The 26,177-nt window shown below is 43.0% G+C and overlaps 1 protein-coding gene across 1 annotated transcript; it reads right to left on the minus strand.

Moving 5' to 3' along the window:
• Positions 1-391: 391 nt before the first annotated feature.
• Positions 392-20,836, minus strand: gk5 (glycerol kinase 5). The gene is made up of 16 exons (XM_024009592.3): positions 20,198-20,836; positions 19,928-20,021; positions 17,928-18,003; positions 17,501-17,594; positions 17,071-17,202; positions 16,181-16,256; positions 14,630-14,691; positions 14,402-14,475; positions 13,539-13,599; positions 8,638-8,764; positions 7,230-7,334; positions 6,889-6,983; positions 5,465-5,568; positions 4,174-4,233; positions 1,392-1,525; positions 392-737 (listed from the first exon to the last, which is right to left on the minus strand). Exons 1-16 carry the CDS (start codon positions 20,321-20,323, stop codon positions 565-567), a joined length of 1,593 nt encoding a protein of 530 aa, XP_023865360.1. The 5' UTR covers positions 20,324-20,836; the 3' UTR covers positions 392-564.
• Positions 20,837-26,177: the final 5,341 nt, after the last annotated feature.

Consider the following 26,177-nt stretch of genomic DNA (forward strand, 5'->3'; position numbering starts at 1 on the left):
CTGGACCAGGGAGAGACTAGACACCTGGGTGGTGTTCATCAGACACAATGTTAACACTGGACCAGGGAGAGACAACTATGAGAAAGACAGTTTAGTTCAGAGTCGTGAAACGTTCAAAAAAACGTTTTCCTTGTGTGCTGTAATGAGTGAGGTAAGGTTGTATGGGGTCAAAATTATCTTGAGCTCATGGTCAGGGGCTCAAGTCAAAAGGTCATAAGTTTCAGCAGCATTAGAGGTCCACTCGGTCCTAAAACCCAGTTCCAATATTTTTCAAATGCATCCTCCTTCGTTCCAACCTTCCTTCCTTGACATAGTCACTAATATAACACAATTGGATTATACTACATCTTACAGATCTAGTCATGTCAGATAAGTGTTTACTTTCGAATAATACGATTTAGAAAAAAAACTTTATTTGCCCATCTGTCCAACCCCATGACAGAGAGAATGAGATACTATTGACATCATAGAGGCAGTCATAAGGCTTTTGTTAGCAGCACCAGAGGTCCCGTCTGTGCGCCCACCCAACTGTAAGCCTACGTCCGTCTCGCTGTCCTACGAGCCTTAGCGATTGCCGTACCAGTTCATGGAGCGTTTCAGCGCCTGTTCCCAGCTCTGCAGAATGGGTGTGTACTCGCTCTCCGTGCGCCCATCACTCATTCCGTACAAATTCCGGGGTAGGAAGACTCGGTCAGTGCGCTGTAGTTTCTTCAGCTCCTCCTGACTCTTCCAGAAGCCTAGAGAGGCAGCGAGAGAGAGGCAGCGAGAGAGCGAGAGGCAGCGAGAGAGAGAGAGAGCGAGAGGCAGCGAGAGAGAGAGAGAGAGCGAGAGGCAGCAAGAGAGAGAGAGAGAGAGGCAGCGAGAGAGAGAGAGAGGACAGGCGAGAGAAGCAGCGAGAGAGAGACACAGAGTCAACAGGGGGAAACTAAGTTTCTATTGCAGTGATTCCAAACCTCTCCTCTAGACTCCAGCCGTTCAATGTATTTGATCTACTCGAGAGCGAGCAACATTTACACTGTCTGTCTGTAAAAACGACTGCCCAAGCAAACATATCCCTTATTCTGCAAGCCTCAGTCTACCTAGTCCTACCTGTATAAGCAGCAGGACTTAATACCATTCTGGAAGATCTACCTGCACTGCAGGTTCTATAGAATAGAGTACATAGAAGATATCACTATTCTCTGATACAGGTATCAGATATTCCTTCATACCTCTAATGGTTAAGATAAGGATGTGTATGGTCGTTTGTATATGTGGCGTGTATGTGTGTATCATGTCCAATGTCCGTGTATCCTTGTGTGTGTGTGTTCATGTCGAATGTGTATGTGAGTGTGTGTTCATGTCAAATGTGTGTGTGTGAGCGTGTGTATGCATGTGGCTGTGGGTCGTACCAACTCCCAGTCCAGCAACGAAGGCTGCCCCCAGGCAGGACATTTCGTGTTGGATCGGCCGAGCGACCTTCCTGCCAAACAGGTCCGCCGTCAGCTGCATGACAAAGTCATTGGTACAAATGCCACCGTCCGCCCTGCATACACACACAAATAATAATCAGACACACACACACCTCAGAATATATAAATACCTTTGCACACTCCTGTCTCACACACACAAAACATTGAGGATTCATGATTGATAGACACTATATATACAAAAAGGTATGTGGACACCCCTTCAAATTAGTATTTCAGCCACACCCGTTGCTGACAGGTGTATAAAGTCGAGCACATAGCCATGCAATCTCCATAGACAAACGTTGGCAGTAGAATGGCCTTACTGAAAAGCTCAGTGACGTTCAACATGGCACCGTCATAGGATGCCACCTTTCCAACAAGTCACTTCATCAAATTTCTGCCCTGCTAGAGCTCCCCCCGGTCAACTGTTATTGTGAAGTGAATACGTCTAGGMGCAACAACGGTTCAGCCGCGAAGTGGTAGGCCACACAAGCTCACAGAACGGGACCGCAGAGCGCGGTTGCAACACTCACTATCGAGTTCCAAACTGCCTCTGGAAACAACGTCAGCACAATAACTGTTCGTCGGGAGCTTCATGAAATGGGTATCCATGGCCGAGCAGCCAAACACAAGCCTAAGATCACCATGCGCAATACCAATGCTATCTGCCCCAATGCATAGTGCCAACTGTAAAGTTTGGTAGAGGAGGAATATTGGTCTTGGACTGTTTTTCATGGTTCGGGCCCCTTAGTTCCAGTGAAGGGAAATCTTAACACTACAGCATTCAATGACATTCTAAACGTTTCTGTGCTTCCAACTTTGTGGCAACAGTTTKGGGAAGGCCCTTTCCTGAGGTTTGTGTTTGGTTTTAGCCAGACATAAGGGGACCCATCTCGTTCAAAAMGTGGACTCTAGTTTGCTAAAAAAGCACCTGGAAGCACCATGTCTTGCTGGGTCATGCAGCAAGACACATGATCCAAAGCACACAATAAAGTCTACATGAAAATGTCTAAAAAGCAACMCATTTKAAGTTTTGGAACGGCCTAGTCAAAGTCCAGACCTAATCTCAATTGAGATGTTGTGGCAGGACTTGAAACGAGCAGTTCATGCTTGAAAACCTACAAATGTTTCTGGGCTAAAGCAGTTCTGCATGGAAGAGTGGGCCTAAATTCCTCCACAGCAACGTGAGAGACTGMTCAACAACTACAGGAAGCATTTGGTTGGAGTCATTACAGATAAAAGGTGGCACAACCAGTTATTGAGTGAAAGGGGGCAAATACTTTTTCACGGCACCGTAGAGAGATCAGTAAAATCAGTAACAATCAATAAATCAATTCCACAATACCTCAACACCACAATACATTCAACACCACAATTACATCCACACCACAATACATCCACACCACAATACATCCCACACCACAATACATCAATACATCCACACCGCAATACATCCACACCGCCAATAAAATCCACACCACAATACATCATACATCCACACCGCCATAACATCCACACCGCAATATATCAATACATCCACACCACAATCATCCACACCACAATACATCCACAAACATCCACAACCACAATACACAAACATCCACACCACAATACATCCACACCACAATACATCAATACCACAATACATCCACGCCACCAATACATCCACACCAAACATCCACACCACATCAAACATCCACACCACAATACATCAATACATCCACACCACAATACATCAATACATCCACACCACAATACATCCACACCACAATACATCAACACCACAATACATCCACACCACAATACATCCACACCACAATACATCCACACCACAATACATACCACACCAACAATACATCAATACATCCACACCGCAATACATCCACACCGCAATACATCCACAATACATCCACACCACAATACATCCACACCACAATACATCCACAATACATCCACACCACAATACATCCACACCACAATACATCAATACATCCACACCCACAATACATCAATACCACAATACATCCACGCCACAATACATCCACACCAATACATCCACACCACATCAATACATCCACACCACAATACATCAATACATCCACACCACAATACATCAATACATCCACACCACCAATACATCCACACCACAATACATCCACAATACATCAATACATCAAACACCACATACATCCACACCACAGTACATCAATACATCCACACCACAATACCATCAAATACATCCACACCACAATACATCAATGCCACAATACATCCACCCACAAATACATCCACCCACAATACATCCACACCACAATACATCCACAATACATCAAATACCGCAATACATCCACACCGCAATACATCCACACCGCAATACATCCACGCCGCAATACATCCACGCCGCAATACATCCACGCCGCAATACTTCACGCAATACCACAAATACATCCACGCACGCCACAATACATCCACGCACGCCACAATACATCCACGCACGCCACAATACATCCACCACACAATACATCCACAACACAATACATCCACACCACAATACATCAATACCACAATACATCCACACCACAATACATCAACACCACAATACATCAATACATCAACACCACAATACATCCACACCACAATACATCCACACCACAATACATCCACACCATCTAAAGGATGGTTTGATCTGAAACGTATAGGGAGTACTCCACTGTAGGCCTACCTGATCTTCCTGATGGGAATGCATGTTTCTCTAAGCATCGTCTCATAGAGCTGCTTGTTCCTACGAAATGGCACAAACACACACACATCAGAGTATATCCTATCTTCAAATATACACGATGGACAGTTTATTATTAGGTACATCACCCAGTTCACGAAAATGGAWMAATCCTACAAAACGTGAGTCACGTGGCCGTGGGTTGCTATATAAAGCAGGCAGACAGGCATCGAGTCATTCAGTTACTGTTTGATTGAACGCTAGAATGGGTAAAACCAGTGACCTACTTTGAGAGTGGTATGATYGTCGTTGCCAGACATTGAGACKTGTCCCGAAGCCACTCCTACRTTGGTCTTGGCTGTGTGGTTGGGTCATTGTCTTGTTGGAAGGTGAACTGTCGCCTTTTGGCAAACTCCAAGTGGGCTGTCATGTGTCTTTTATTGAGGAGTGGCTTCCACCTGGCCACTCTACCATAAAGGTCTAATTGGTGGAGTGTTGCAGAGATGGTTGTCCTTCTGGAAGTTTCTCCCATCTCCACAGAGGAACTCTAGAGCTCTGTCAGAGTGACCATTAGGTTCTTGGCCACCTCCCTGACCAAGGCCCTTCTCCCCCAATTGCTCAGTTTGGCCGGGCGGCCAGCTCTAGGAAGAGTCTTGGTGGTTCCAAACCTCTTTCATTTAAGAATGATGGAGGCCACTGTGTTCTTGGGGATCTTCAATRCTGCAGACATTTTTTGGTACCCTTCCCCAGATCTGTGCCTCGACCCAGATCTGGAGCTCTACGGACAATTCCTTTGACCTCATGGCTTGGTTTTTTGCTCTGACATGCACTGTCAACTGTGGGACTTTATATAGACAGGTGTGTGCCTTTCCAAATCATGTCCAATCAATTGAATTTACCAGGGTCTGAATAATTATTTAAATGAGGTATTTATGTTTTTTATTTGTAATACATTTGCCAAAATTTCCCCAAAGCGTTTTTTTGCTTTGTCTGTTTTGAGGTATTGTGTAGATTGCTGAGGAAAATGTTGGACTTAATACATTTTTAGAACAAGGCTAACTTAACAAAATGTGGAAAAAGTGAAGGGGTCTGAATACTTTCCGAAGGCATTGAACCTTCAGATAGATTACTTATTACTATTTTGGTCTTCAAAACACCATTTTGTCCCTTGTGCCCGTATTCATTTCACAATTAATTCATCTTTATCGATAAATTCAGAATTWATATTAATAACTTGACCAATATCGCCAACACACATCTACGCACGCACAAACTCTCAAGCAAACACACTGACCTAAATGCAACAGACTCCAGAATGGCTCGGACCAGGTGACTCTTGGTTGTGGATGGTTTTAGGCCCATGAAAGAGGCGCATGCTTTGGGATCGTTTAAAGGAGCCTGGTGAACACACAAACACGTTAAACATACATAGTGAGGACACAACACTAACACACCATATCTAGGGCCCTATAAAATCTACGATGTGGAGAACGCGGACAGAATCTAGACATTCAAATGGATTTCAACAATATTCAACTAAATATATCGAATTTATTACAAAATTAATTAACTTGCCCAAGTTAATCATGAGACATCAACAAAATGCAACAGTGATTTGTATTGTCCTGCAACGGCACAGCAATGTGTGTGTGGGAGGGGGGTACACGCGTGGGAGGGGGGTACAAGCGTGGGAGGGGGGTACACGCGTGGGAGGGGGGTACACGCGTGGGAGGGGGGTACACGCGTATGTTTAAACGTTGTGTAGCCGATAGCGATGATGCTAATGATAACCTTCTGCTAGCAGAGATAGAAAGACTTTCCTAAAAACCTCCTCAGTTAAACGTGAACTACAACGTAGCCTATATGCCTACCTGGCAGAATGAGATAAGGATTATTTGCATCAACTCAGTGGCCATTTGTTTTGCAAACTCTGCAATCACATGAGCGCTACAGAAACACAGCTAGCCAAACAACGGTTTCTGGCTGCTACACACTTCCATTAAAGGGCAACCACACCGAAAAATCTAAATGTATTGTATTTTTGCATAGACCTCAAAAAGTGGTCTCCTGATATGGTTTAAGCATTGTTGTGGACACAGAACATCCAATTTGGTTGTTTTTCTATTAAAAAAAGTGTGATTTTGTAAGGCAAAACCAGAAAATAGGAAGAAACGGAAACCTGTAAATACAAAACTGAGAAAACGGAATTTGGGAAAACACTAAACGGAATCAGGCAAAACATTGTACTGATTTTATAAGGCCCTACATATACACATATATACATACACACATATATATAAATAAATAAATAACAAAACCAAAGAACATATATAAACACCATTTCACACAAATAAACAAAGGCATATACACAAACACAACATTATTCCAGCAAGTTTTGGGAGCGTAGACTCACATGAAATGAAACGAGAGACAAACTTACAAAAGCTGGTTGCACAAAGGTAGGCAGAGAAGGAAAAGACAACGTTATGACAACACTGTTGTGACACATTAATGATGACACTACTACCAAGGTCACCCAGACACGCCCACAAAACCACAAACTCATAGTCTGACGGCACACCCAACTGTCATTAACACTCTCACTGTGAAACCAATACACAGTAAATGTGTGTGTGTGTGTGTGTGTCTGTGTGTGCGTCTGTGCAAGCGAACACACACACAGTTCAATCATTCCTGTGCGCATACACACACACTCACCTGCAGGCCACTAAAGGAGGGAACGAAGCACACGCCGTCCGAGTTGTCCACACTGCTGGCCATGGCATCTGTCTCCCGTACATCGGAGAACAGCTCTGGAACGACACAACTGATGTCACTTCCTCTGACATCACCAAACTATGGCATAAATATCAACTTATATGCACGTTGTGTTTTCATGCTCCTTTTTCTATCAAATATCAATATATGAATCAATATGAATCAATATCAATATATGAATGACGCATGGTTGGTGTCTTTCCCCTTACTTGTGAGAATATCCTAATTACAGAGCTCCTGGATTGTTTCCAAATAGGCATCATGCCAGTGGTCAGACTCACCCAGCTCCTGTGCCCACTTAATGGCTGTGCCAGTGTCTGCTGCATTGCCCTCTGCYAGATACACCACCTCTGGGCCGATCTTCCACCCCACAACAGGGTAGAGACCTGTACAAACAACAGATTTCCATGACAATCTGGGACAATGTCTGAACTGCATACTTTTTCTGTATAAAAGTGTCTTATTCATTGATATTGCTGTTTACTGAGCTAGAGGGAATACCCCCCCAACAATTTTTTTTTTGTTGTGAAAAGAAAAACAAAATGAAAAGACTGGGAATCTGAGTGGTATGTACTACAAAAGCAAGTTAGATCTTCTCTGGGTTTCTAAAGCTAACTAGCTTCAGATTCCTTCTCAGGCTTCATCTGTACTACGATGGTGGATAATGCTCGTCCGCCTGTCGCCAACTCTAGCAGGCTTTGTGGGTACGACGCTACAAGCTTGGCACACCTTTATTTGGGGAGTTTCTCCCATTCTTCCCTGCAGATCCTCTCAAGCTCTGTCAGGTTGGATGCCCCCCTCAGATTATTTTTCATTGCAGATCTACACTGATCTCTCCAGAATCCAATGTGATGGAGAACKTTAACCCTTTCATAGGGCTCTGGACTGAGTTTATGTCTGTGGAATAAACCTGCTTACAGTTTAGAATCTGGTGTGTTAGAGCAGGGGTGGAACAAATGCCTGCCCAGCCAGTAGCTCTTAAGGAGGATTTCTACCAGCCCCGACTTAGACCTTGTGTCCATGAATGAGTGAGTGTGTAGGCCTGATTGCATGTTGACTTTGAGGGCCACTTTCCTAGTCACAGATTAAGCTTAGCCCTCGGCTAAAAAGYTATTTCAGTGGAGATTTCCCCGTTGAGCATACTTCTCATACTGAGGGTGATGATACGTGAGACCATGTTCCTCTCTGAGGCAGGATGTAGCCTCTAGCTAGCTATGTGGGACTATGTCCATATCTGAGTCATGATGAAGACAAAGATTTGAATAACTAACCCAAGATAGACCACAGCCTGCCGTTTCCAATGGCAGCAAATTAATCCTAGTARGCAGAACAAGCAAGGGGGTGGGCAGAGCCAAGCATGAGCTAGCGAGAGCCTATYGGCGCGTTCCAGCATGTATTTCCATAATTCCATTAGGGAACGCCTACTCTGTGAAGCGCACGTGTACAATAACTCAATCCGCCCTTGAACTCCTAAACAAGACCATTTTTGGAAACTTTGGCAAAGGGTAAAGTCTACAAAACTTAGTCCACTCTGTAACAGATTCTAGTTTTGGAAACAGAAAACTGTATTGAGATCAAATGTTTCATTGATTAAAAAATGTGCAGAATGTCAGCCACATTTCTACATATGGTGAAATATCTGTCTCATAGTTCTGTGATCTGTGATGAAGCCTATAGTTAGCTACGTACCGGCCACAGACGTGTGTGGCTTGCTCCCAGTGTTGATGTTCATGAAGGTGCCCGTTCCCATGGTGATCTTCACATCACCGATGTCGAAGCAGCACTCACCAAACATGGCCGCCTGCTGGTCTGCCATCTACAGGGTGAGAGGTAACAGATTTATGACCCCAAATCCTAACCATTAGGGGGATACATCCTACTCCAACCAATAAATATGTAGGTCTTTATCTAGACATGTTATAACTCAAATCAATATGTACAGTACCAGTCAAAAGTTTGGACCCACCTACTCATTCAAGGGTTTTTCTTTATTTTTACTATTTTCTACATTGTAGAATAATAGTGAAGACATCAAAACTATGAAATAACACACATGGAATAATGTAGCAACCCAAAAATTGTTAATCAAAATATATTTTATATTTCAGATTCTTCAAAGTAACCACCCTTTGCCTTGATTCGCTCCTGAGTGGCGCATCGGTCTAAGGCACTGCATCTCAGTGCTAGAGGCGTCACTACAGACCCTGTTTTGATCCCGGGCTGTATCACAACCAGCCGTGATCGGGAGTTCCATAGGGCGGTGCAAAATTGGCCCAGCGCCGTCCGGGTTAGGGGAGGGTTTGGCCGGGGTAGGCAGTCGTTGTAAAATAAGATTTTTTTCTTAACTGACTTGCCTAGTTAAATAAAGGTAAAAAAATATATATATATTATGACAGCTTTGCACACTCTTGGGATTCTCTCAACCAGCTTCATGTGGAATGCTTTTCCAACAGTCTTGAAGGAGTTCCCACATATGCTAAGCATTTCTTAGCTGCTTTTCCTTCACTCCGCRGTCCAACTCATCCCAAACCATCTCAATTGGGTTGAGGTTGGATGATTGTGTTAAATAGTTAAATAAAAATTTAATAAAAACATTTAAAAAATGTGGCCAGGTCCTCTGATGCAGCACTCCATCACTCTCCTACTTGGTCAAATAGCCCTTACACAGCCTGGAAGTGTGTTTTGGGTCATTGTCCTGTTGAAAAACAAATTATAGTCCCACTAAGCGCAAACCAGATGAGATGGAGTATCGCTGCAGAATGCTGTGGTAGCCATGCTGGTTAAGTGTGCCTTGAAGTCTAAATAAATCACTGACAGTGTCACCAGCAAAGCACGTCACACCACCTCCTCCATGCTTCACGGTGAGAACCACACATGCGGAGATCATCCGTTCACCTACTCTGCGTCTTACAAAGACATGGCGGTTGGAACCAAAAATCTCAAATTTGGACTCATCAGACCAAAGGACAGATTTCCACCGGTCTAATGTCCATTGCTCGTGTTTCTTGGCCCAAGCAAGTCTCTTCTGCTTATTGGTGTCCTTTAGTAGTGGTTTCTTTGCAGAAATTCGACCATGAAGGCCTGATTTAAGCAGTCTCCTCTGAACAGTTGATGTTGAGATGCATCTGTTACTTGAACTCTGTAAAGCATTTATTTGGACAGCAATTTCTGAGGCTGATAACTCTTATGAACGTATCCTCACTTAAATAGAAAAATGCTATTGCAACCTCTTTGCAATAAGGAATTGAGACCAAACGCTCAAGAGAAGTTTCAAGAGTTTATTACCAAGGATACAGTCAGCTAAGTGCATCCATTTTAGAAAGTTACACAACACATCTTATACTCTTCCCTCCTTTTAGTCGCCACCGTCTTGTAGGTGGCACCTCTCCAGCTATACATTTTATGACCCCAAAGAGTTTCCCTCCTTTCCCCTGTGGAATGTCCATGGTCCTCTCTTTGTTTAGCTATCTATCTTCTGGGCCTGACCCTGCTCTCTGATCCTAGGCAATTTCCTCTTATCTGATTAGGTCAACCTTTCTAAATTAGCATCCACAGTTTCATGGCCTAAACTCCATTAATACTCACAGTAATCATTCACTAGACAGGATACAAACAAACTAGTGTAACTTGAAACATGTTACATTTTAACTAAATCCAGCAGTATCCTCTGCAGCAGAGGTAACTCTGGGTCTTCCTTTCCTGTGGCGGTCCTCATGAGAGCCAGTTTCATCATAGCGCTTGATGGTTTTTGCGACTGCACTTGAACAAACTTTCAAAAGTTCTTGAAATGTTCAAAATTGACTGTCCTTCATGTCTTAAAGTAATGATGGACTGTCATTTCTCTTAGTTTATTTGAGCTGTTCTTGCCATAATATGGACTTGGTCTTTTACCAAATAGGGCTATCTTCTGTATACCACCGCTACCTTGTCACAGAAAAACAAATTTCCTCAAACGCATTAAGGAAATAAACTCCACATATTAACTTTTAACAAGGCACACCTGTTCATTTAAATGCATTCCAGGTGACTACCTCATGAAGCTGGTTGAGAGAATGCCAAGAGGTTGCAAAGCTGTCAAGGCAAAGCATGGCTAATTTGAAGAATCTCAAATATTAAATATATTTTGATTTGTTTAACACTTTTTTGGGTTACTACATGATTCCATAGTTTATGTCTTCACTATTATTCTGCAATATAGAAAATAGTAAAATAAAGAAAAACCCTGGAATGAGTAGGTGTGTCCAAACTTTTGACTGGTACTGTTGGTCTTTATCTAGACATGTTATAACTCGGGATTTACATCATCCAATAAACTACTAAGATTTTTGGGTGATCTGTCGAACAGTGATCTGTCGAACAGTGATCTCTACAGAAAATGTAAGTGTTCATTGAAAAACCTACTTTAGTCAACTAAAACAGAGAAGATATTTGCAGTGTGTATTTAACAGTGAAACGTTTACCTTGAGTCCATAAACCAAGGTCCAAATGGCCAGTCACATTGAAACAAACAGACAAGTGCTAGTATGCTGCTTTCAAAATATCCCCATCGATCTACATTCATTCTCAGTAGCAGTCGTTATCGCATGTATTTTTTATTTAACTAGGCAAGTCAGTTAAGAACAAATTCTTATTTACAATGACGGCATACACCGGCCAAACCCGGACAACGCTGGGCCAATTGTGCGCCGCCCTATGGGATTTCCAATCACGGCCGGTTGTGATACAGCCTGGATTCGAACCAGGGTGTCTGTAGTGATGCCTCTAGCACTGAGATGCAGTGCCTTAGACCGCTGCGCCACCCTGGAGCCTTAATATATATTTAACCTGTGTGAAATATTTGCTAATTTATTTAAAAAAAATAAGACTGAAATATCACATTTACATAAGTATTCAGACCCTTTACTCAATACTTTGTTGAAGCACCTTTGCAAGCGATTACAGCCTCGAGTCTTCTTGGGTATGACGCTACAAACTTGGCACACCTGTATTTGGAGAGTTTCTCTCATTCTTCGCTGCAGATCCTTTCAAGCTCTGTCAGGTTGGATGTGGAGCATCGCTACACAGCTACTTTTAAGTCTCTCCAGAGATGTTCGATCGGGTTCAAATCCGGGCTCTGGCTGGGTCACTCAAGGACATTCAGAGACTTGTCCAGAAGCCACTCCTGCATTGTCTTGGATGTGTGCCTAGGGGCGTTGTCCTGTAGGTAGGTGAACCGTGGCCCCAGTCTGAAGTTCTGAGCACTCTGGAGCAGGTTTTCATCAAGGATCTCTCTGTACTTTGCTCCGGTCATCTTTCCCTCAATCCTGACTATTCTCCTAGTCCCTGCTGCTGAAAAACATCTCCACAGCATGATGCTGCCACCCCCATGCTTCACCATAGGGATGGTGCCAGGTTTCCTCCAGACGTAATGCTTTGCATTCAGGCCAAAGAGTTCAATCTTGGTTTCATCAGACCAGAGAATCTTGTTTCTCATGGTCGGAGAGACCTCAAAGCGGGCTGTCATGTATCTTTTACAGAGAAGTGGCTTCTGTCTGGCCACTCTACCATAAAGGCCTGATTGGTGGAGTGCTGCAGAGTTGGTTGTCCTTCTGGAAGGTTCTCCCATCTCCACAGAGGAACTCTTGAGCTCTGTCAGAGTGACCATCAGGTTCTTGATCACCTCCATGTCAAGGCCCTTCTCCCCCGATTGCTCAGTTTGGCCGGGCGGCCAGCTCTAGGAAGAGTCTAGGTGGTTCTAAACTTCTTCCATTAAAGAATGATCGAGGCCACTGTGTTCTTGGGGACCTTCAATGCTGCAGACATTTTTGGTACCCTTCACCAGATCTGTGCCTCGACACAATCCTGTATCTGAGCTCTACAGACAATTCCTTYGACTTCGTGGCTTGGTTTTTGCTCTGACATGCACTGTCAACTGTGAGACCTTACATAGAAAAGTGTGTGCCTTTCTAAATCATGTCCAATCAATTGAATTTACCACAGGTGGACTCCAATCAAGTTGTAGAAACATCTCAAGAATGATCAAAGGAAAAAGGATGCACCTCATAGTCTCATAGCAAAGATTCAGAATACTTATGTAAACATGATATTTCTGTAAATAAGGTATTTCTGTTTTTAGCTTTAAATATATTTGCAAAAAAATTCTAAAAACCTGTTTTTGCTTTGTCATTATGAGGTATTGTGATGTCATTATGAGGTATTGTGATGTCATTATGAGGTATTGTGATGTCATTATGAGGTATTGTGTGGAGATTGATGAGGAAAAAATGTAATTGAATACATTTTAGAACAAGGCTGTAACGTAACAAAATGTGGAAAAAGTGAAGGGGTCTGAATACTTTCTGAATGCACTGTATTACCTGTGTGTGTGTGTGTTTCTAGAAACATGTAATAAACGGGTGATGCTAAGAATTAATGAGGCAAGTGGATAATTTGAAAAGGTCATACTCCCACAAAGAGAGCAGAATAACCCGAAGACACAGTGACCTAGCATGGCTGGCGATGCAGACAAAACAAAGATACCGTAATCCCATAAAGATAACAGACTCATTCCAAGATGTGGAGATAGTGATGCAAAGATGAGAGATACTCACAACAGACATAATAGGGATCGACACCCCAAAGATGGAGGGATCTGTCAAGCCAAAGCGGTGACTGGTGAAGCAGAAGGGGGAAGAGGAGATCATGTATGAATGAATAGGTATTAAATATGACAATAATAAACCAACATCTAATATGGCTTCATCGCTGTAACTAGATATCGCCTAGTTAAACTGACTGGCCTAGTTAAATAAATGTAAAAGATATCAAGAAGAAGAGAACAAATGCTGAGTTCCGTCATGTTGTAACTTAACCATCTGCTCCGCAAGCCATATCAGACGTATATATATCACACCAGTGGAGGCTGGCTCATAATAATGTCTGGAAAGGAGTCAACGGAATGGTATCAACCGCATATTTGATGTGTTTGATACCATTCCACTGACTATTAACGTAGCCATTATTATGAGCCATCCTCCCCTTCAGCAGCCACCACTGGTGTGATAGAAACGTCTGATATGGCTTGCAGAGAAGATGGCTAAGATACAACATGACGGAACTCAGCAGCCTCTGTATCCTGCTGTAACGTAGCTATGCTGATCAGCATTTTAGTGTCTGTTTTTCACATAAATTTGCTTTGCATTATAACAACTAAAGACCATTTAAGCTAAATCAGAAAATATACAGAATATATTGTATAGGAGGGGATTATACAAGTGATTAAAAACACATTACAGTTTAGTAAATTATCTTCTAATCTCTACATTATACGGGCCTTCTTTTTGGATTCTAACAACCATTTAAGTGGCCTGTTCTCAGATCTCTCATTTCTGACTGCAATCTTGACAGAGAACCAACCTTATTCATTTAAAAAGGGGAGACATGTGAGTCATGTGACCAGAATCATGTGACTCACCCAGTGTTCAGTACTTTGGGGAGGATGGAGAGAGGCAGCGAGACGAGAGAGCAGAGGAATTCACTCCAGCACAACTGTAGGAAATGCAGGCACAGACAAAGACACAATGCTTCTCTATGAATTTTTTGGGTGGAATTGCAATTTCAGTTTACTTCCTGGATTAACTGAATTGAAATGCAATTGACCCTGATACAAAGTTACTACACACGTGAACAGGGAAAAACCGACCTGGTACGAATCAAACATCCCAGTTGCACTGGCATTAGAGTAGTCTGTGGCATGGACCAATCCTGAAATCGGTTAGAGAAGAGATACAGATTTTATTTGTTTATTTAAACAGGGACCATGGACAACAGACACTGAACCAGATTCTAACTAAAACAGCTCATTTTCAGCTGTAAGTTGTCCAAAAACATTAATTAATTTACTCATATTGCCTGGTTATTGTGTCGTGCAACATGTCTGAGGGATTTCAAAGGACACAGTACTGCAGTAGGACTGAGAAAACAAGGAGACGTGTGTGTGTGTGTGTGTGTGTGTGTGTGTGTGTGGACCCAGAACCTTGTGACAATTCATAATTAACATGGAAACACACACAAGCTTAAAAAGGAAAATTTCACCTATTTTCAATGTTATATTGTTTTGGTGCATCTCTGCGTGATCTATCGATTCCCAGGGTCATTTCATTTTTATTTGAGTTATTGGCGTTCAAGCAGGCAGAAATCCGACCGGTATGACGTAGCACTGTGGTAAAGTCTCTCTCTACACTGGAAGTTAATAGGAATACGACATTTAAAATCGCAAAAACATCTATCATACATGTCAGATTTCAATACTGGCCGACGTCATAATGCGGGAGGATGTCGTCTCTCGAACGAGCCATTGATCATATTTTTGTATTATTCCTACCTCGAGAAATGTGTAATTTAACAGAGGGTCCACTACTCGAGAAATGTGTAATTTAACAGAGGGTCCACTACTCGAGAAATGTGTAATTTAACAGAGGGTCCACTACTCGAGAAATGTGTAATTTAACAGAGGGTCCACTACTCGAGAAATGTGTAATTTAACAGAGGGTCCACCACATGTATCCTATTTGTCTGCCTCTTCAGTCCAGGCTGCATTGTGAATGTCAGACTCCACTCTGTGAGGCACATCGATCTGCAGGTTGAACATGGTGATATTTTAGACTCCTAAATTGATAGTACATTTTATTTAAGTAATTTTACAGCCAATTAGCTGGTTCACGTGCTGATGTTGACTTTGGTATTATTGTGTGTAGCTATGTTTGCCAACAAGCTACCTAGCTAGCCAGCCAGCGCATATAGAGCATTGCATTGTGGGTTTTGTTGCTACCAACCTTATTATAACGACAAAATGAAACATTTGTTCACAAAAAATATTGTTCTCACATACTAGTGTTATTTAACACCGTAAATTATAGGAATGAGGTTTGGGGGATTTTCCCTTTAACACATCAGTATTTTGGGAAGCTTGAAGATAGGGATTTGGACAGTTATAGAAAAAGGTGTCTAACTGGAGAGCTGGACTTCTGTTTCTGTTGGTTCAACATTAGATTTAAAAAAAATTCAAATAAAGAATATACTTGAATTTCTCTGGAGTGTGTGCCATCCTTATCATAAACAAAGCTTAAAGATACACACACAATCAATTAGCTGAGAGATACATGAATACTAYTCGCACGTACAGGCTTGGGCCTGGGCCTGTACGTACTGTACACGAACACACACACGAGAATGGGAGAATCATACAACCTACCTTTTGTGAGCTTATAAAGCAACCAGGTGTCTATTGTCCCAAAGCAGCAGTTGCCCTCTGCTACTGCTTGACTTAACTGTGAGGGGTGAGGACATAGAGGAGAGGAGAATAAATATCACCTGCTGTGTCCCCCTTGTGTTCTCTTGCTCCCAATCAGTTCCTAAATAATCACATGCAAGGCTACTAACAGAACTGTAGGCCAGTGACTGTTCTGTAAAGACTACAATATTTCTGTATTATGATCTTATTGAAAAGCCCAGCGTGTCTTTGGGCCATTAGTGTTTGAAGTGTTGCCAGGTAGACTTTCGCCACATCTGCCATCAGTAGCCTATATAGTTAGATTTAGGTCAACAACAATTCAATGTAGGGCGATTCTAGGAAAAGTTTCTCTCCGTCTACTATTGGCCGGTGTGCCAGTGATATTATTATAGCAGTCAGTTACAGTACGTCCAATCAGAGTCCATRAAGGCCAGTCCTCATATGACGTGTGTCCTGAGTCAGGGAGAACTGGGGTAGAAGTCATGTTACACAGTAAGCTGAGGAGTCAAGGTATAATACCAAAGCCAATGCATAGAGACTCATTATTGTGTGATTCAGACATACCGTTGATAGAAACAGCAGAGGACTTCGACCACAGAACGTCGTTTCTGACTACAGAACGTTGTTTGTGACCGCAGAATGCATTTTCTGACTACAGAATGTGCACACAAACCTCCCTCTCTCTCTCTCCCCAACCCACACATTCTCCCTCTCTGTCTCACACACACGAACACCCATTTGAACAGGTGCCAAGCTCTCACACGTCACACCTACCTCCAACACACACACACACACCCTCCCCCGCCACCCCCTCCAAACACTTGAACTCCCTCTCTGCCACACACACACACCTGTTTCCAGTGTCGAAGGGCCCAGGCCAGGCGGAAGGTGACGTGTTGGGTGGAGAAGACTATGAGGCTGGCTGCCTGGAAGCGCTTATTTTTGGACAGGAAGTGCAGCACCATCATAACGCCGTGGATCGCCTGCCATTGTCACGGACACAACACAGCCACAGTTATCATTCCTATTTTGTTTAGTTTAGTTTTATATTTTGTATAAACAGTAAGCTAAAAGCCAAATTGCATACACAAAAGTACAATCCAAATCAATGTGTTGATGTGATTTGCTTTGCTAGTAATAGCATTTTGTTTGGGATAGCAAAATGCAAGGCAAGTTATCATCATCATTACTAATAATAATCGGAGCCCAAAGATAGAGGCTCCTATACTGTATTATCACATGGTCTGCTGAACTATGACCTCTCTGTGACCCCAGACTAACCTTCATGGTGCAGGAGTTGTTCCAGGACCTCACCAGCTCCACTGCCCTCAAGTCCTGCCAGCTGATGAAGTTGTGAAAGGGAACTCCTGTTTTCCTGTGTATGTGTGTATGTGTGTGTGAGAAAGAGAGGTATGTAAGTGGGATATCATCAAAGATATAAACATACTGTACTATTGTTCAGTCCTGGGGATCAACAAAGGGCCTGTATGAGTGCAGGCTTTTGTTCTAGCTAAGCAGTAGCACGCTTGATTCTACTAAACCAACAAACCATAGTCTAACCGTGTTATTACTCCGCTGAAACAAAAGCCTGCGACCACACCGGCCCTCACAGGGTGACACTGCCCACCCCTGCCGTGTGTATTAACATCTAGTGTAGTGTATACTCCCTAGACTGCACACTGTGGTTTTAGCCTATGTAAAAATGTACCTGTCCCACGTGGTGAAGGTGCCTCTCTGAGTGGAGATGCCCAGGGTCTCCATCTGACGCATCTGTAAACCTGAGTCTAATCCCAGGGAGAGACAGAGAACATACACATCGTTCATCAACGCTATCAGTAAGTGAACATATGTGTGTTTGTGGCAGAAGTGATGCCCTACTAAAAACAGCTTGCCATCAACTCTACATTAGCATCAGACCTCGTAGAGTGTGGCTTTCCTTTTCTTAAAAAATATGGCAGAAGAAGGGAGAGAGAGAGATTCCCAGAACAAAATCCACCCCAGGACTACCCATGGACCACCCCTGGCCCAGCAACCTGAGCAGAAGCCAGCAGACCCTGCAGCTCTACCCCAGGACCAGAATGCGCTACCACAGATAGAACAATGAGCCAGATATTTCACCATCTGTATAAATGTGAAGCATCCGGTTGGCGTTTCCACTCACTACCAAAAGATGCTGATGAGATGAAGCGAACTGGCCAATGCAATCAGGATGAAGATGGAGCGAGATGGAATTTGGGTCGACATTCTGCTAATTTTCTCATCAATGAAACATTCGATCTCCATACAGTTTCCTGTTTCCAAAACTACAATCTGTAACAAACAGAGTGGACTGCGTTTTGTAGACTTCACCCTATTGCCAAAGTGTCAACAAAAAAAGTATTGTTTAGAAGGAGTGCATGGGAGAATTGAGTTGTTGCACACGAGCACTTCAGAGTCTGCGTTCCTGAACGTAAATATGCAAATAAATGCTAGAACACRCCAATAGAATCTCACTAGCTCATACTTGGCTCTGCCCACCTCCTTGCTTGTTCTGCTCACTATCATTAATTTGCTTCCATTGGAAACAGCCGGTGATCTATCTTGGGTTAGTTWTAAAARTCTTTGACGCTACCCTGCCTTAGCCCAACCTCCACAGAAACACATTAACACCCCAAGGGTTTGGAAGCCAGGGTCAGCCACAGTGCGGTGCCCCTGGAGCAGTTTTAAGGGGCCTAGCTCAAGGGTACAACAAGGGTACAGCATCTTGGATCTCTAGAACTCCACCAGATTGGTTTCTGTCGGACATGATGAACTGGTTCCTGTTATATCCAAACCAGTGACCCTGCCTATAAGTCTACCTATCTGTTTCCTGTTATATCCAAACCAGTGACCCTGTCTATAGATCTACCAATCTGGTTCCTGTTACATCCAAACCAGTGACCCTGTCTATAGATCTACCAATCTGGTTCCTGTTACATCCAAACCAGTGACCCTGTCTATAGATCTACCTATCCGTTTCCTGTTATATCCAAACCAGTGACCCTGTCTATAGATCTACCAATCTAGTTCCTTGTCAACACCAAAAGGTTATAGAACCAAGAGTTATTTTAGGACCAGGCCAGGCCATACATAAGATTAGGAATATCGTCCCCATCAGGAGTGCTTGACTTCAGGAACACACAGAAACTTAGTTCTGGAACCTAAATATAAACAGTACCAGGACCCAAAATAAGTTACAGCACCCATTTCAGTCCACTTCATGCACAGCCCATCAGGCCGTATGTGTGAGAGACAGACATAGTGTGTCAAATGGTCACTATTGAAGATAAAGTGCTCATAAAAGGGTAAATAATTGATCACAAAATTGTACAATTTAGATCCACGTTTCACCCTCACAGTTTTACCTGACTCACACTCTGGGGCCTACCCAAATCATACTGGCCTTTCTGACACACTTCCAGCAACTATGGTGGAGGCTTAACCTGGCCAGCCCAGTACAGCTCGACTTGGCTCGGCCTAGTCGTGTAAAAAAAAAAAAGGTATTCGCTTATTAGTTAATGCCAATGATTGACTAGAGAGATCTCCAACACCTCAGTCTCTGATTCACCTATAAGGCAAGGATGAAAACCAGAGCCCGTGCAAACCCTAGAGGACTGGAACTATATGAAAAGAGGTTTAAATATGCCATGGTGGGCCTATCCATATGGAGAGGTGGGAAATGGTACAAACCTTGCACAGCACCATTCACTACCTTAACGAATCCTCTCCACAGCTCTTCGGGGTCCAACTCGACCAAGCCCGGTTCAGGATACAAGAGATTCACCTATAAACATATCATACCAGTCAAATTGACAATGTGAAGATTATGCGTGCCAGAAACAAACATTTMCAGGGTCCAAATTCATTAAATCATTTTTATTCATAATATTTAGCATGCCTAATTCGGTGACACTTAATTTCAATTTCTCATAGCTCTATTGAATCTAGCCTATCCAATACCTTGGTGATGCATGATCCTCGAATCTGGGCTTCCTTGTCGTAAACGTGACATCTGATCGATGTTGTCCCCACGTCCACAGCGAGAATGTAACTTTCTCTTTTAAATCCGTTCCTCTGAGTCTCCATAGTAACACGAGCTTGTGTTCAGCAACAGTTTGACCGATTCCTCCTTCGGACCTTTGCCTCACATATCGTGAAAGCGATTGTCACAAATGTCTCCTCGCCCTAGGCAGTAGCACRGGGTGGGCTGGAGAAGGCACCTGTCCTAGTTGAATCCTTTCGACAATGTAGATATGTGAAAAACGGAAAGCATTTTTAGTCCTTCTGCTYGTGGAGAAGGGTCACTTTTTCATCGCGTAACTCATTGTTCAAATTCCAGTTATTCCGGTAACCATCCAATCCACGGAATATTGCGAAATACAGCATACATGACAATTTCACAACAATTTAAAAGACACCCACCCACCCAATTCCGTTCAGCCTGCCAAGGTTTTGGCGAAATTACATCTCAATCAGTTCACAGTACTTTTATAATTGCATAATGGTGTAGGCCTAATAAAAAAATGTTGTGGGTGTGTGTGTTTCTCAAGCGCAGTAGCACAGTTTTCAAACCGAGAGGCGCAACATCACGATAATTCCGGAAACAAGTCGAGAAGCAGATTCGAGACCAGACCGGGGTTTGGGGGAGGGCAAGTCAATATGTACGTTCTAGCGGAACACTTTTGTCAAATCGGTGACCATCGTTGTTCACATACCTTTCAAAGTGTGTTGCATTATAAAAAATATTCCGATTTGCGCCTACGTGTCGACTRCATGAACTTCACAGAAATCATGTGATCAAAGGTCATGAAGTTTTGCCTGCAAGTTTTCTGCAGTTGCTCTTCACCAACTTCATCCTGCAGCCATCGCCTGCATCGGGCTCCCGAGTACCGCAGCGGTCTAAGGCACTGCATTTCGGTGCTAAACGCGTCACTACAGACATCCTGGTTCGACTCCAGGCTGTATCACAACCGGCCGTGATTGKGAGTCCCATAGGGTGGCGCACAATTGGCCCAGCGTCGTCTGGGTTTGGCCGGTGTAGACTGTCATTGTAAATAAGAAAATGTTCTTAACTGACTTGCCTAGTTTAAATAAAWAAAWATATATTTAAAAACAAATTGTGGGAGGCTCTATTGTYAACCAATCATTAGTATTTTTGTTTGACCCACCCCACGCGAATGAGACCAGACATCATGTAGGCTATACAGTGGATAGCCTATATACAAATTAATGTTATATTTGAGGCTCTCTCTCAGTAATTGATTGTACAATGACCACACATATGATTTCAGTTTGTGAGTGTGTGATACGAGGGTTGGAGCCAWGTTTATTTCGACATTGTAAAGAAAAACTTCTATAAACAATGGAAACACTGCCATGTTGATCTGAGCCTTGCTGTTGGAAAATCACATTAGTGTGCGACTTATGGGACGCTGATGCGCCTTCTCCCCACCTCGCTCCTCGACTTTCGTTTACAGCCGGTTGCTTTCGCCGTACCACTCAAACGCGTCCATAATATTCCTTACGTTTTCATTTTTGTCAAAAACAACTTTATATCGAAGGAGTGCCTTTCATTTGACGGCCTGCAGTCCGGTGCGACACGTCCGTTAGACCCGATGACGTGTTCTGCGCATGCGCTATGCTAGCTAAATCGCATACAAGTGTGTTGGGGGATTTCTATCGAAGAAGCAGTTTCGGCATATCTTCATGCTGTACTGTCTTTGCAAGTAGTATACGCCACCCATCAGTCGATAAGAAGGAGTGGACTTTTAATTTAAAGGGACAGTATTACGAATTCCCATAGAACATGACCACGACTGATATTTATCTGATATCATTCTGACTATGTATCTATTACAAAACACAGACAGCCAGACCATAACACAAAAGACAGTACACATTACTCCATGACTCAGTGTCGTAACAAAGCTTGTTGATAAGAGATTATATTGAAAAAAAAAGCAAATGCCACCCTTATATCAACCTTACTATGACTTTTTTTAAATAAATGATTTTTTAACCATTTGTTTAGTGCGTATGAAGACTTTATAATGTCCTATTAMGTTTTTATAAGTTGTTGGTTTTAAGTGACTGAAATTTGAGGTGATTTGGCCTTGCTGTTTTCAACTTTAGTTTAACTTAGTTTATTACGATACACGTCAGACAACTTAAATAGTGACTCCATTACAGCTGTCTGGCCAATTGCTTGCTTATGTACCCTAGTGATCAGAGCTATCGAGACTCAGATGACTAAAGACAGACTTAAATGAATTAATTCCTAAGAGGAGCCGAATTGTTATCCAATCCACTTTGCTCATCTAATGCCATATTGTTTCCARATCAAATTGTATTGGTCACATACACATATTTAGCAGATGTTATTACGGGTGTAGTGAAATGCTTTGTGTTCCTAGCTCCAACAGTGCAGTAATATCTAACAATTCATAACAATACACACAAATCTAAAAGTAAAAGAAAGGAATAAAGAAATATATAAATATGAGATTGAGCAATGTCAGAGTGGCATTGACTAAAATACAGTAGAATAGATGAGATGAGTAAAGCAGTATGTAAACATTACTTAAACATGATTAAAGTGACTAGTGTTCCATTATTAAAGTGGCCAATAATTCCAAGTCTATGTATATAGGTCAGCAGCCTCTAAGGTGCAGGGTTGCGTAACCGGGTGGAAGCCAGCTAGTGATGGCTACGTATTTAACACTCTGATGGGCTTGAGATAGAAGATTTTTTTCAGTCTCTCTGTACCAGTGTAACAGTATAACTTTAGTACCGTCCCCTCGCCCTGACACGGGCGCGAACCAGGGACCCTCTGCACACATCGACAACAGTCATCCACGAAGCGTCGTTACCCATCGCTCCACAAAAGCCGCGGCCCTTGCAGAGCAAGGTGCAACACTACTTCTAGGTTTCAGAGCAAGTGACGTAACTGATTGAAACGCTACTAGCGCGTACCCGCTAACTAGCTAGCCATTTCACATCCGTTACACCAGCTTTGATACACCTATATTAACCATGCCTTCTGGATGATAACGGGGTGAACAGACTGTGACTCGGGTGGTTGATGTCCTTGATGAACTTTTTGGCCTTCCTGTGACATCGGGKGCTTTAGGTGTTCTGGAGGGCAGGTCGTTTTCCCCCGGTGATGCGTTGGGCAGACTGCACCACCCTGCGGTTGCGGGCGGTGCAGTTGCTGTACCAGGCGGTGATATAGCCCGACAGGATACTCTCAATTGAGCATCTGTAAAAGTTTGTGAGGGTTTTAGGGGCCAAGCCAAATTTCTTCAGCCTCCTGAGGTTGAAGAGGCGCTGTTGCGCCTTCTTCACAACACTGTCTGTGTGGGTGGACCATTTCAGATCGTCAGTGATGTGTACGCCGAGGAACTTGAAGCTTTCCACTTTCTCCACTGCAGTCCTGTCGATGTGGATAGGGGGCGCACTCCCTCTGCTGTTTCCTGAAGTCCATGATCAGCTCGTTTGTTTTGTTGACATTGAGTGAGAGGTTATTTTCCTGGCACCACTCTCCCAGGGCCCTCACCTCCTCCCTGTAGRTTGTCTTGTCTGCAAACTTGATGATTGAGTTGGAGGCGTGCTTGGCCACGCAGTCATTGGTGAACAGGGAGTACAGGAGGAGGCTGAGCACACACCCTTGTGGGGCCCCTGGGTTGAGGATTGAGGATCAGCGAAGTGGAGGTGTCATTTCCTACCTTCACCATCTTCACCACGACTTCATCTCAACCTCTAATATTTAATCATACAGTATGATCATCTCTCAGTCAAAATAATAAACTCTCAACCATGAGAATATATACTCTAAAAAGTAAACAGTGAGTATACTGTATTAAAGCATATGCCATTCATTTGTTTGCATGTGTATTTTGGTTCCTTGAAAGACAACACAGTTTATCCTGGTGCTACGTATAGCTTCCTGTCTTGACATGAGTTTTACTTCCTTATGTTGAGTGGAGGTTTACATAATATGGCTTACAGGTAAATTGGTCTCTTGTGCTCTGGGGCAATAAGGAAGCCACTGATGAGAAGTTGCAAAGGCACATTTTAATAACACTGACCAATGTTGTTTTCTTTCTATCATTTTCCTTTAAAAAATCTAGTAAATTGATCAATGTTTCCTATATGTCATTAAAGTATGAATTTACACAGGTCTGTGTTGCCAATATACACAATTTGATTAATATTGTTGCTCACACAGCAGACAGATTTTGTTGAACTACTACAGTGGGGCAAAAAAGTATTTAGTCAGCCACCAATTGTGCAAGTTCTCACACTTAAAAAGATGAGAGAGGCCTGTAATTTTCATCATAGGTACTTCAACTATGACAGACAAAATGAGAAAAGAAAATCCAGAAAATCACATTGTAGGATTTTTAATGAATTTATTTGCAAATTATGGTGAAAAATAAGTATTTGGTCAATAACAAAAGTTTATCTCAATACTTTGTTATATACTTGCTGGTATTTTGGCCCATTCCTCCATGCAGATCTAGTCCTGTCTCTTATACACATCTAGATGTGTATAAGAGACAGGTGTTAAAGTTTGTGAGGGTTTTAGGGGCCAAGCCAAATTTCTTCAGCCTCCTGAGGTTGAAGAGGCGCTGTTGCGCCTTCTTCACAACACTGTCTGTGTGGGTGGACCATTTCAGATTGTCAGTGATGTGTACGCCGAGGAACTTGAAGCTTTCCACTTTCTCCACTGCAGTCCTGTCGATGTGGATAGGGGGCGCACTCCCTCTGCTGTTTCCTGAAGTCCATGATCAGCTCGTTTGTTTTGTTGACATTGAGTGAGAGGTTATTTTCCTGGCACCACTCTCCCAGGGCCCTCACCTCCTCCCTGTAGATTGTCTTGTCTGCAAACTTGATGATTGAGTTGGAGGCGTGCTTGGCCACGCAGTCATGGGTGAACAGGGAGTACAGGAGGGGGCTGAGCACACACCCTTGTGGGGCCCCTGGGTTGAGGATCTGTCTCTTATACACATCTAGATGTGTATAAGAGACAGCTTCAGACGGGCCTGGACATGTACTGGCTTAAGCAGGGGGACACGTCTGGCACTGCAGGATTTGAGTCCCTGGCGGCGTAGTGTGTTACTGATGGTAGGCTTTGTTACTTTGGTCCCAGCTCTCTGCAGGTCATTCACTAGGTCCCCCCGTGTGGTTCTGGGATTTTTGCTCACCGTTCTTGTGATAATTTTGACCCCACGGGGTGAGATCTTGCGTGGAGCCCCAGATCGAGGGAGATTATCAGTGGTCTTGTATGTCTTCCATTTCCTAATAATTGCTCCCAYAGTTGATTTCTTCAAACCAAGCTGCTTACCTATTGCAGATTCAGTCTTCCCAGCCTGGTGCAGGTCTACAATTTTGTTTCTGGTGTCCTTTGACAGCTCTTTGGTCTTGGCCATAGTGGAGTTTGGAGTGTGACTGTTTGAGGTTGTGGACAGGTGTCTTTTATACCGATAACAAGTTCAAACAGGTGCCATTAATACAGGTAACGAGTGGAGGACAGAGGAGCCTCTTAAAGAAGAAGTTACAGGTCTGTGAGAGCCAGAAATCTTGCTTGTTTGTAGGTGACCAAATACTTATTTTCCACCATAATTTGCAAATAAATTCATWAAAAATCCTACAATGTGATTTTCTGGATTTTTTTTCTCATTTTGTCTGTCATAGTTGAAGTGTACCTATGCTGAAAATTACAGGCCTCTCTCATCTTTTTAAGTGGGAGAACTTGCACAATTGGTGGCTGACTAAATACTTTTTTTGCCCCACTGTATAACATAATCACAATGCAAGAAGATTTACTTTTTGTAGATTTAATTTCGGGTTTGCAAGATCCCAGCCAGCATTGTGTGATTTAAAGCTAGGGCCAGTCAGCAGCATGCTGTAGTGAGTTAACATTGTTCTTGAGCCGGTT

This window comes from Salvelinus sp. IW2-2015, linkage group LG19, assembly GCF_002910315.2.
Source record: "Salvelinus sp. IW2-2015 linkage group LG19, ASM291031v2, whole genome shotgun sequence".
Taxonomy (NCBI): domain Eukaryota; kingdom Metazoa; phylum Chordata; class Actinopteri; order Salmoniformes; family Salmonidae; genus Salvelinus; species Salvelinus sp. IW2-2015.